The sequence below is a fragment of the Echiichthys vipera genome (assembly GCF_963691815.1).
Source record: "Echiichthys vipera genome assembly, chromosome: 21".
Lineage (NCBI taxonomy): Eukaryota > Metazoa > Chordata > Actinopteri > Perciformes > Trachinidae > Echiichthys > Echiichthys vipera.
Window position 1 is genome coordinate 23152704 of NC_139846.1, and position 13181 is coordinate 23165884.

General features: G+C 42.2%; 1 protein-coding gene across 1 annotated transcript in view; it reads left to right on the forward strand.

Annotated features, from left to right (window-relative positions):
• LOC310963498 (uncharacterized protein) overlaps positions 1-13181 on the forward strand; it is a 64065-nt gene that overhangs the window by 44125 nt on the left and 6759 nt on the right. Inside the window, exons 23-26 of the mRNA XM_083936359.1 lie at positions 1489-1560; positions 3073-3108; positions 5351-5395; positions 13120-13152. Of these exons, the coding sequence (XP_083792485.1) occupies positions 1489-1560; positions 3073-3108; positions 5351-5395; positions 13120-13152 (186 nt within the window). The remainder of the gene's footprint in view (positions 1-1488; positions 1561-3072; positions 3109-5350; positions 5396-13119; positions 13153-13181) is intronic.

Genomic DNA, 13181 nt, shown 5'->3' on the forward strand with positions numbered 1-13181 from the left:
GTTAGCCTAGCTTAGCAGCAAGGGGAAACAGCTAGCTTGGCCAAAGTGAAAGTACGGTGGAAAACATACATTTAAAGACACTTCTAAACATATATCTAATTTGTTTAATTTGTACACAAACTTTGGCTGCAACAGACGATTATTTCCATTGTCGATTATCCTGTTGATTATTTTCTCGATTAATCGATTAGTTGTTTGAATTTGTCAGAAAATGGTGACGAATGCGGATCAATCAAAAATCCAAGATAACTTCCTAAAATGTCTTGTTTTGTCCTCAACTCAAAGATATTAATTATACTGTCATAGAGGAAGAAAGAAACCATGAAATATTTACATTTATGAAGCTGGAATCAGGGAAAGTTTGACTCTTTTTGCTTAAAAAACAACTCAAAACGACTAATCGATCATCAAAGTAGTTAGCGATTAATTTAATAGTTAACAACTAATCGACTATTCGATTAATCGTTGCAGCTCTGACACAAACTCAATTTGTTAGCGGTAATGTGCGGTAACTATCGAGGATCAACAACAGTGTATCGATCCATCCACCCGGCACTTCTGCGGAGCTTCTCCAGCTGTAGTCTGAGTTGCCGTACAGACGTTTGCTATACAGTCTGACTCAGCACGTATGCTTTCACCTAAGCCGGGGCAGCTTTACTGTATGTTCCAGTCCTGGTTAGTCTGACGGCGTCGGGCGCATAGAAATGAGCGTTTGAAGATTCAACATGGCGGTCAGATTAGTTAGGGCACTACTAATTCCCCCCTAAGGGATAAGGGCGCGACGAGGGCGACAGCTTTTGGCGTTTCTCTTTTTTTAAACCAACCTCACTCTCCGTCTGTTTCCTCTCATTCTGCCTCTCCAGCCTGCACTCTGGATCCTGCTGATGACTGACAGCAGCACTTTTTCTGTTTACGTGACATTTTTCTCTGAGAAATTATAAATGTCAACCGTCGAGTTATCCTGTGGTTATTTTAAAGGTGCAATTCCTCAAAGCGTAGATTCTTTTTTTCAAGTGATGAGAACAAGAGAAGTTGAAAAGTTGCCACTCAAACATCTTTATAACCAAAATTTAATCAACCTTTATTAATTTCATTTCACTCACTGCAGCAGCCTGGGAAGTTGACACAGGGGATGGAATAGACACACACACACACGCACACATACACACACACACACACACACACCTGGAAACTGTTCAAGTTCTACATTTCCTTTTATCGTCTCCCTTGTTGGATTACAAACAAATGCATGACGGCTACGACTGTTTTCTATCTAGTGTGAAATACATGCTCAGCTTTATCATGAGCAGTATTAGTGTGTGTGTGTGTGGGGGGGGGGGTACTGTGGCTCAGTGGTAGAGTGGGTTGTCCTCAATACAAGAGATCGGCAGTTGGATCCACCGGTCCGCATGTCGAAGTATCCTTGGGGTCTTTTTCTTGAATGCCGGACACTGATTTCCAGACGTCAATAATCTTTCACCTCTCCAGGGCTCAACCGGGGATTCAGGTGATCCAGGGCTGCCAGGTGCCATGGGTTTGCCGGGGTTTAAAGGTCACAAGGTGAGAGTCAATTCATATAATGACATAAATGAACCAGTTAAAACAAATGGCCTTAAAGGGAGATTCAGGCGTAAAATCATCCCAGGGTCTTTTTCGGCAAATACACTCATCAAATAAGACAATGAGACATTTTTTTTGTGTGACAACTATTAACCGAGAAATCCAGGAGAGACACTAACAGCCGAATACGGCTAACACTGATTAGCTCAGGGCAGCACAGTGAAGGCATTCAAAGGTCTTTTTTAACCACTAACAATGCTCAAAATAACAGTAAACCTCTGCAGCAGCATGAGAAGAGTCCCTACGCATTAAACTAAGCACCAATTGGCTCCTTCCTTTGGGATTGACTTTGGTAATTGACTTGAATGGACTTTACTATGAGAGGAGCTGGTACAGGGGCCAATTGGTAAGTCTTTCAAACACTCTTTTAATAAACTCTGGGTTCACTAACTACGATGTTGCTGCTTTGGTTAATGTGTAAGGGCTCTTCTCATGCTACTGCAGAGGTTTGGTGTTATCATGAGAAGCATTAGTGGTTAAAAAAGATGTTTTAATGCGTTCATTGTGCTGCCCCGAGCTAATCAGTGTTAGCCACATTCGGCTGTTAGCAACTCTCTGCGATATCTCCATTAATAGTTGTTATTAACAGATGTAAAATTGTCTCAATGGCTTATTTGATGAGTGTATTTCCGAAAAAGATCCAGGGAGGAAATATGTTGTTGTACTTAAATATGTATCTATGGAAGCCCTGAAAGGCGAGGTGAAAATATTTTTTCGGGCATGATTTTTCCGGTCGTTTTTTTCACCTTGCCTTTCAGGGCTTCCGTATAAACCCCATTTGGTCCAGATTGAATTAGTCGATCGTTTCATAGTGTCAACAACTATTGGGACTGATTATGTAATTTAGTACATACATTCATGTTCAACTCAAGGACAAATTCTAGCCATTTGGTTGATTTCACCGTGCTGCCCCAAGCTAATCAATAAGCAACTGTCTGGGATTTCTCCGTTAATAGTTGTTACATGACATGGCTTATTTGATGAGTGTATCTGCCGAAAAAGACCCTGAGATGGGTATACGCTGAAATTTCACTTTAATAGTTTTGTCAACACAGGCAATACTATGAATGATTTACAGCTTTGGCTGTTAGGAGTACATTCACATGTTGTAGGCCTACTGTAGAAATATTGACAGCTTACCATAATGTGTACTTATTAATGTATTATTCATGTATACATATATACATTTGCATAGATGACATGACTCATTTTAATTGTGTTAGAGGTTGTCCTCCACACTTTAAAGGCAGTCGCTCTAGGTAATTAATACCAGCAATCCTAATCCGTGTCCGTCTGTTTAACATGTGGCAGTATGTTGTCAACAGCATGGCGATGGACAGCGAACAGCACTCATCATTGGTTTTCTTACAACGATGAGAGCAGCGTTTGTTTTGACACTGTCAGAAATTACAGTCAGACAGAATCATGTTCTAATGTTCTGTGTTTTTTTAGGGGGAGAGAGGAGAGACGGGCTCCAAAGGACACCAGGTATTGTGCTTTTTCTTCCTACTATTACTGAAATGTCATACACACAGTTCGGTCGCACAATTCCTGTATTATAAAAACACAACTTGAGTAATTGTGGTGTCAGACCGGTGTTGGTAAGGCAGACTCACCAGCTGGGAAAGATCCCAGAGAACAGAATCAACAACAGGTGGACCGTCCAATAATCCAAACCTTTTTCATTGCTTAATTGCTTAGTTGTAAATTAAATTGATCACTAATTATCTTCTATTATGTAAGTAAATAAATCTGTATATATGGAGATTGGAAAGTATTAAGGCACTCCAGTACAGCTACAGTATATTGTCCAGATGATGAGTGTAGCCAGGATTTTGGAAATGGGAGGAGGCCTCGGGGAAGACCCAGGACCAGGTGGAGAGATTATATCTCCACACTGGCCTGGGAACGCCTCAGGATCCCCCAGTTAGAGCTGGTTAATGTGGCCCGGGAAAGGGAAGTTTGGGGTCCCCTGCTAAAGCTGCTGCCCCCGCGACCTGACCCCGGATAAGCGGATGAAGATGACAAAGAACTGATTAGATCGTGGTAAAGTTATTAAAACATTTTTGGATGATATTCATTCATTCAACATCTGTCTCTGGCTCTGTCTACACTTATACAGATATCTATGAAAATAGATATTTTCCTCTACATTTTGGCCTTTCTTCTTCACAAAAGCAAGCTTTGTGAAGATGCCCACTACGGTGCATTGTGGTTACTGGGTAACAAAGAGCGTTGATGTGATGTCACATCCTCAATTTGTGCATGCCCATGGATGCAACAACGTGTCTTTGTGTTGGCAAAGTTCGGACTCATGACTACTTTGCATCTGAACTTTGTACTGCTGCATCACTTCATGGATGAACAGAGGCGTCTGCTGCTTACAACAGCTACAACAGCTTTTTTAACCACTAATGCTGCTTAAAATAACGCCAAACCTGTGCAGCAGCATGAGAAGAGTCCCTACACATTAAAAGAAGCATCCTTCCTTTTGGATTGACTTTGGTAATTGACTTGAATGGACTTTACTATGAGAGGAGCTGGTACAGGGGCCAGCAGGTAAGTCTTTAAAACACCCTTTTAATAAACTCCAGGTTCACTTACTACGCTGTTGGTGCTTTGTTTTATGTGTAGGGACTCTTCTCATGCTGCTGCAGAGGTTTGGTGTTGTCATGAGCAGTATTAGTGGTTAAAAAAGACGTTTTAATGCCTTCACCATGCTGCCCCGAGCTAATCAGTGTTAGCCACATTCGGCTGTTAGGGACTGTTAGCGACTCTCTGGGATTTATCCGTTAATAGTTGTACCACAAAAAAATTGAATTTGCCCAAAAAGACTTTGGGATGATTTTACGTTGGAATTTTACTTTAAGTAGTTTCCAGTATCTTCTAATAGTGTGTGAAAGAAGCCTAACTGAACTGTGATTACAGTCACATCTTCACATGACAACTGTGCAGTTTGGCTGCAGTTTATATGTTTTTTTATTATTATTATTAAATATCTATTTATTAGCTTTAGTTTTTCCCTGTCACTCGGGGCTGGGGCCTATTCCAGCATCAACACCTGCTGTACTTCTGCCATTGTGAACATGGTATCAGTCTCCAATGTAACAATCAAAGCATGCGATGGATGCTCTGATTTAGCTGCGTCCTTGTGCGTGCACTGTCGGAAAACACTGTGAGAGCCCAGAGGAGCAGAGGAAGGAGAGCAGTGTGTTTCAGTGCTGCAGGATGCAGTTGGAAAGCCACACACGAGATAAAAAGTCAGGTTTGTTAAAGGTCACCACTTGCCAATTCCTATTCCCTCTCTCTCTCTGGGTTTCTCTTATTGGCTGCTAGTGGTAATCATGACCTTTTCTCCACTTACTCACTCACTCACAGACACACGCGCACACACACACACACACACACACACACACACACACACACACACACACACACACACACACACACACACACACACACACACACACACACACACACACACACACACACACACACACACACACACACACACACACACACACTCTCACACACAGTGAAGACATGGACCAGCACACAATAATACACACACAACTCAATCGACACACCTGTTGTTGCACATATTCAATTTCACCCTTACACACACACACACACACACACACACACACACACACACACACACACACACACAACATGAAGCCAAACAGCAGGTATACAAACATTCAGTTAATCTTGATGTATCTCTTTGCAGGGGGAGTCAGGCAGAGATGGCGATCCAGGGACTCCTGGTGTACCCGTGAGTGTAGCATCTCACTGCCTCCACTGGGTGGCAGCGAAGCTTATGTTTCTATAGGTTGAATGGAGAATCTGAGTGTTCAATGTGTGTGTTTGTGTGTATGCGTGTAGTTAGAGGGCCTAAATGTCCCCACAAGGGCACACACAGGGATGAGGAAGAACGTCTTGGCACTAACAATGAGCTAATTTGAGGTGAGAGCTTGAGTTTTAATTTTTGGTAAAGCTTGTAGTTAATACCATGGATCCTTTGATGCATCATAAAGACTTTATCATAACATAAATGTGATGATGATAATAAACTCCACAAATATAACACCTTTACAAGAAGCTGTGCAAGATCAAAATCAGAGAGCATATAAAAACATAAAAATGCAATAAAAGATTAAACAGGAAACACTGCAAGCAGAAAGCAGTGCAGAGCAGAATGTGATACAAGACTAAAACTGACTAAATGAGAAGAGACAAAATAAAAACCAGAGGATAAAACAGCAAGGAAGCTCCAGTCAGTAATATAAAATCATAAAAATAAAATGTATAAAAAGTAAACTTCCAGCCTGCAGGAGGAGGTAACTGACTAAGCGGAGTTAATCTGTTTAGCAGGGTTGTTCCAGAGTCTCAGGGACCCTCATGGCAAAGCCATGGTCCGCTTTGGTGTTTAGACTCAACCTCCGAACTGCTATATTAGGATCAAAGTGTCACGGTTCAGATTCATGGCAACAGCAAAAGCACCCAGTGCAGACACTCGGGCAGAGCAGACTCAACTGCAGGGGATTAACTAAGACGCAATGGTCAGTTTACAGACTAGGCTCCATTTGAAATGACATACTATTACACTATTCGTCACGAAATGTAACATTAAGCATGTAGTGTGTTCCAATTGCACACCATGTGGATTGTGTATATGCAGGAAATGCCTGGATGTACATTACAATGCAAGATATTTGAGTATGAGACCGGCCCCGAGGAAGTGGGCCGGGCTTTGAAGCAAATTTCACGGTGGAATTACAACTTCTGTGTCCGTCACGTGATTCGGCCCGGCCCAAAAATACTTTTTCCACGTTAAACTGGGAAAGAGATTTGTCTGAATCAGCTGATACTTTTTTTTCGGGCGTGACGACCTCCTGCAAAATGCCCCGTTTTACAATCAGGAAGTTCATTCATCGATCTGATCATACGTTATATTGACCCAAATCACAGGTGTTATATTAACCCCCCCCCCCCCCTTTTTTTTTTCCACTGGACACTTTAACTTGCACACTACCACCTGCACTGGTCATGCAAACACACTCACTTATATTTCATGTATATAATTCAATGCTATATGTTTAGTTTGCTTGTGTTCATGCTTATGTTTATGTAGGCGCTGTCAAATCAAGTCAAATTCCTTGCAATGAAAATTGCCTGGCAATAAACCTGATTCTGATTCTGATAACATTTGGAAAAGTCTAGAAGAAGCACGCGACCATTTCATTTCAAATGCAGCTGTTGAACTTTCTTGCAGCTGCAAGCGCCACCGAGCAGCTTTTATAGGAATGAACCGGTCTTCATACCGCCATGGTATGAGACGCGAGCTTACTGGACATACTCAACTGTCCCACAATGCATTTCACTGCAGAGATTATGGAAAAAAGCTGCTAAAATGTCACTTTATGAAGTTTTTATGTTTTTTCAGGTGAGAAAGTAGCCATTTAGATTCTTGATTTTAAAAAAAAAGCCTGTTTAGGACTTTGCTGCAATGTTTTTGAAGATGTGAGAGCTGCTGTCCGGACCATCAGTCATGCATTGATATAGTCATACACATCGGGTATGTATTTTGCAGTACTTGAATGTGCAGTTTCAAACATAGCCTTACAGTTGGCAACTTCAAGGCTTTCTGAAAGGGTAAAAAATGTGACACGTGAAGGCAGAAGGGCAGGTCAGAGACAGGCAGCAGGTCTTAGAGCTGTGAGGAGTGAAAATGAATTTCAAAGGGATCACCTGTCTGTGTGCCAGAAGATGTGCCATGTGACCTACCGGATCCAGAACATGTCCTTTGAGTTCTTTGGTTTTATTTAAACAAAGTAGATATAGTGTAAATGAGTTCATTAGGTGTCCTCATTAATTTAATTAACTTGGACAGAGCCAGGCCTGTCTCCCCCCCCTGTGATTAACTAAGCAAACAGTAGCTTCGTATCTGCCGTACTGACGTAAGAGTGACAGTCGTCCTCTCTCAAACTGTTCTTCATATGAGGAGCGAATGGCACCTGTGACTTTGTTAATAGAAGCGAGGGATTGAAGGGGGGTATGAGGATACTCAGTGTACTGTTAGGTTTACCCATTCACCTCAATTCAATGCAAAACAATTTTTTTAGTGCCAAATGAGAGAGAGAGAGAGAGAGAGAGAGAGAGAGAGACAGAGAGAGAAAGAGAGAGAGAGAGAGAGAGAGAGAGAGACACACACACACACAGAGAGAGAGAGAGAGAGAGAGACACACAGACAGAGAGACAGACAGAGAGACAGATAGACCAACCGACCGACTCAGTAACCAGAAGTAAGTAAGTAACCACAAAATGAATATTAACTATAATAATATCTACAGTAATTTGAATATGACTTACAAATTAGGGAGGTTAATATACCAGAGTGATATGAATAGTAGAAACAATTGCAGTTAAGGTGATATTCATCTATATGATAATGGTAAATATGTATCGTATTATCGTATTATACGAGTAGTATATTAACAAGTGCAATACTACAAAACAAGACATACAACTGATAACTGTAATGGATATTATAACTTATAAAACTAATGATAATATATATGAATAATAGAGCTGTTGTTGTCACAATTTGACCACTTCCAGTCTGACGGCGGCTTTTAGCGACTTGTGAAAATGGATTCTTCAATACAGATCAACAAACAGGATTAGCTTTTTCTCCGTGGTTTATTTTGCTAAAGCATTTTTTTCTGTAGACAAAAATACGTTCACCCCTGCGTCCTCACAAAACCTTGAGTCTAGCAGAAATGACAACGAGCAAAATCGTGCCCAGTCTTTTAGGTGAAGAGACAGGACGTGCTAAACCTTGGTTGGGTGACGTCTTTAGACCAAACAGAAACTCAGGCCTCAGACATTCTGAACCTCTCTCATCACAAGGTCTCTAACACAGGGTACAGATGCACACATATGCCATTATACCATCAAGAGTTAGTTATTTGCATCATCCATTAAGAATGTGAGACAGAGGAGACCATGAACTGTGTCTGACCTGACAAAACTATGATTATGAATTACAAATATTCAAAACTCCCACAACACGACCGACTTCCGTTCCATCAGTGTCTGGTTCGTGCAGTGCTTACGAATTTCTGTGCAAAAATTTTCGTGCGATTTCCTACGACCTGGTAATGAGAATACGTTGCTTAGAGAGAACGTTTAAAAAAGTCTAAGAAAGTCTCAATATATCGACAGTTGGCTAGAACCTCTGGATCAAGACTGAGTTTTTAAGAAGAGGTTTAATTACAGCTACTTTAAAATACTGTGGTACATAACATTTTTCTATGTTCGTAGGCCTCGTGCTCGTACACGTGCGCACGGTTGTACTTGTTCATGTGCAAACACGCTTTACAAAAGCCCAACTCTCCCAAACAGGCCGTGGACGGCCAGCTGGCCGCAGCTAGGCGTGGTACGGTTGCACTCACACTGGTCAAAGGAACTAGGCTTTACCCGTAAATCCAGTTTGGGCACGGTACGGAAGGACAGTGTGAGTGCGCCCCTAAGAGACAGGTAGATGCCTTAGATGACATTGTGATAACTAATTGTTCTACATGCTTCTGAAATAAAAAAAAAAAGCAGATTCAAAATAAGAAATGAACATGTTTACGTACCTCTGCAGTGTAAATCTACTGCCACTCGTCCACCTGGAAGTGATTTGTTGCTGGTGCTATGTCACAGCGATTCAGTCGAGTGTATAATTGATTTAACATGTTTATCCACATTGATTCCATCATCCTTATCAATATGTGGTAATGAGCAAATTTAATGATATAAATGGACGTGTGTGCTGCAATTTCTATCTTTCAAGCCATGCTTTGTAGCTTATACGCTTTAATAGGAATGATAGCAAATGAGTAGCATTTAGGAATTGATCCGTAGTGATTGATTATTGAGGTATGGATCTTTATGTCGAGGGGGTTTAGACAATCAATCCAGTCCGAGGTACATTGTGCGTGTGTGTGTGTGTGTGTGTGTGTGTGTGTGTGTGTGTGTGTGTGTGTGTGTGCACAAAGTAGTAGCAACATTGCATCACGTGGAGATAGAGTTGTGTAGTCTTGTCCGTGACACTTAACAGATAAAGCCAGTGTATTCCTCCAGTACACAGCTTAATGTTCACACTCTGTAATTCCACAGTGTTGAGAGCAGCCCAGCCTCATTTGGACACCCTCTCAAGGCTAAATGCATCAGCAGTGAATCACAAGTGTGTCACTGCTGAAATAAATGTGACACATTTTCGTCTTCAGACAGACTTCTTAATGCATCCTGGGTAAAATAGATTTGACTCTGCAGTGCAGTTCAGGAGAGGGTGTGTTCTGCTGGTTCCCCCTCCTCGCTACCACTTACCTCAGGGGTGTCAGACTGATCCAGTAAAGGACCGTGTGGCTGCAGGTTTTCATTCCAACCAAGCAAGAACACACCTGACTCGACTTACTGAATCACCTGAACTGTCTTCACACAGTTGATTTGTTGGACCAGGTGTGTTTTTGATTGGTTGGAATGAAAACCTGCAGCCACACGGCCCTTTACTGGATCGGTCTGACACCCTTGACTTACCTTGAAGTAGAATGCAAGTAGTAGCTATCAGAACTCAGTTTATACTACAGTGTGAGCTAGGAGATCTTTACGGGTTGAAACAGCATATTTGCAACAATCCCGGTAGCTGTAGAGGGCTCCTATTTCCCAGAGCAAATGTTTTGTTAGTCGGCAATACAGTGTCATCAGTGGATTTCGTTTGCTCAGTTGCAATGGAGCCGAAGAGATTAGTATTCATACTCTGTCTCTAGGATTTCTCATCCATGTTGACTTAAAAATCAAGGGTGACAGTTCATTTGAGTGTTGTACATCAAATATGATAGAAGGAAATCCAGAATCACACCTTTCACCTCTTTGAAGTTTCGGTGCAGGATGGATTTCCAGCAGATCACGTACAGATGCACTCTGTGGAGACAGTTGTGGCAGCCAATTACAGAATGAGGGGAAAATTGCATGGCAGAGCAACTAAAGGCACAAAAGTGGGAGCCGGGAAAACAAAAAGACACGAGGCCTCTGGGAATACACAGACACAAAAACTGCTACCATTGCTGCTGTTGGTCATCAGTGTGGACTTCAACTTATTTACATGTTGAGCTCCAAAGGGCCAGTTATTTTATGATTGCCACTACAGTGGTGTTTCCACGCATTGTTTTTTGTCGAGTCCCGGTAGCTCGTTAAAATTCAATCACAGAGAACTGGGAAGCTGCTGCAGCTTTTTCTTTGTTAGCTTTTTTCCTGTTGTTTGAAGTACTTCTACATAGCAGACCGACGTAGTAAACAACTGTTTCCTTAAGTTTCATAAGGTATTTAAAATTACTGCCTCAGTCGTCTCCAGGGTGTCGTTCCGGTGCTTCAGAGGACATTTGCGTGAAGCTGAACCTTTCTAGATTTCGCCATTCTTCTATTAGATAGTCACCAAATCCCAGAGTTTTGGCTTAAGTATCTCTACCCTGGCAATGCAAAAAATGCCTCTGAGAACAGTGACGACATCGGTAGGGCCGGGAGACACGCCCACTCCTCTCCACAGTCTTCAGCGCTGCCATGACTGTATTACAAGAACCATTTGAACATTTTGATCTACCAGATAAAATACGTCAGTCAATACGGCCCATGAATTTTCAAGCTTGTACGAACGCCCCCGCTGAGAAACCATACACTAAAATGTTAAGATTTGGACATAAATCCACCAAGAACTATGCTACAAATTAGGGGTGACCCCCAATAGTCGACTATTCAATGATTCGCTCCGAGGAGCCCGATTCTGCCAATCTCACAGTCGAATCGTCGCGAAATGTGGTTATGAAACAATGGATTATTCCATTCTGGCTCTGGGGGTGCTGAATGTCTGAATTACATATAGATGCTTAGTTTCTCCCAATAAACCATGATAAATAGCCTATTTGGTTATAAATATAAGCCTATTAATAAATACTGTTGCTAAAAATGTGAAAATAACTCATGTGCTTTTAATCCGTCTCCTTAGTGTGCAGGAATAACCCCCAACCCCTCTTAGATTAAGTTGTACTATCCAGGATCAGGCACCATCAGAGCCCATCTTGGCTTGGCTTTAAATCTCTCTGGGCGCCAGAAATACAACCGTCTGCTGCTGTTTCATCATCAGCATCATTTCCTTTGAATATTTGCCCATTTGTTGTTTTTCATTATAGACGTTCAGTCCGACACAGCGCCGTTAAAGTGAAACTACACTTCTAAATATACCGTCAGCTACTGTCAAAGAAAGATACAAACAAACACGTTTATGTTCTAACAACAAGTACTTTTAATCAGATGCTCCTATCAGAAATCAGAAATCACATCTCTCAGTAACCCTCTGCCTGACACGCATAACCACGCAGCGCTGGACTCACGTGCACCCGCCGCTGTCTGCTTCATGTCCATGGCTCTCCACCGGATCAGAGGGTTTTTCATGTTGTCCCCGTGTCTGCGTGGGTTTTTTCCGGGTTCTCTGGTTTCCTCCCACAGTCCAAAGACGTGCAGGTGTTAGGTTAATTGATGAAATTGCCCGTGGGTGTGGATGGCTGTCTGTCTCTGTTCGTCTCTATGTGTCCTGTGATAGACTGGCGTCCTGTCCAGGGTGGACCCCGCCTCACGCCCGATGTCAGCTGGGATCGGCTCCAGCCCCCCGCGACCCCGACAGGGACAAGCGGTTGAAGATGAATGAATGAATGAACAAACTGATTTGACGATTAGTCGAGTACGGGCAAGACGTGACCAATAAGATTCGACTATGACCATTTTTAGTCAGGGACACCCCTAATACATATTGATATATTTGCTTTCTCCTGTAAAACAGTAGTTTTGGGTTTGGTTAGTCCAGTTCAGTTAAGTTACACAAGCTTTTGAGTAGTGGTTTGTGGTGCCATAATGTTCCAAGTGACAATAAATGGCATCCTGCTGTATCTCCAGTGCTTGGGTCTGTATCTGTGAATGGGGCCTTCAAGCATGCTAGCTGAGAATAGCAGCGTTCCTGTGCTGTGGGTGTTCATATGCTTTAAAAGGAACCTGTGATACTCGTGTTTCCTTGGACAAAACTTCTTAGAAGCAGGCGTAAGGAACTAGTTTATTTTTTCTTACAGCACTAGGGCGGCTTATATCACTTACCAGTACATGTGGATGGAAAAGAGGAAGCATTTTAAGGGAAGCAGAACACACGCAGAGCCTTTTTTAAGCAAAAGCAAAAAAAGCTTTAGAGATTGCATTACAATAACCAATCTAAAATGTTTTGTAAGCCACGTGTTTTGACAGAGAAGAGAATGGTTCTGCATCAGCAATGCAGAGCAGCGAGCATAGCGTCTCTGACATGCTAACTTAGCCTTTGATATGTGAGCAGAAGTTTCTAACTGTCTCCCTCTATTTCTCCCCTCCTCTGTTTCCCTCCCCACCCTTCCCGCTCTCTTTTCTTTCTTCCGTCAGGGTGAAGTGGGACCCAAGGGAAGGAAAGGAGAGGTTTGTCGAATTAGACTTTGCGGTATTAG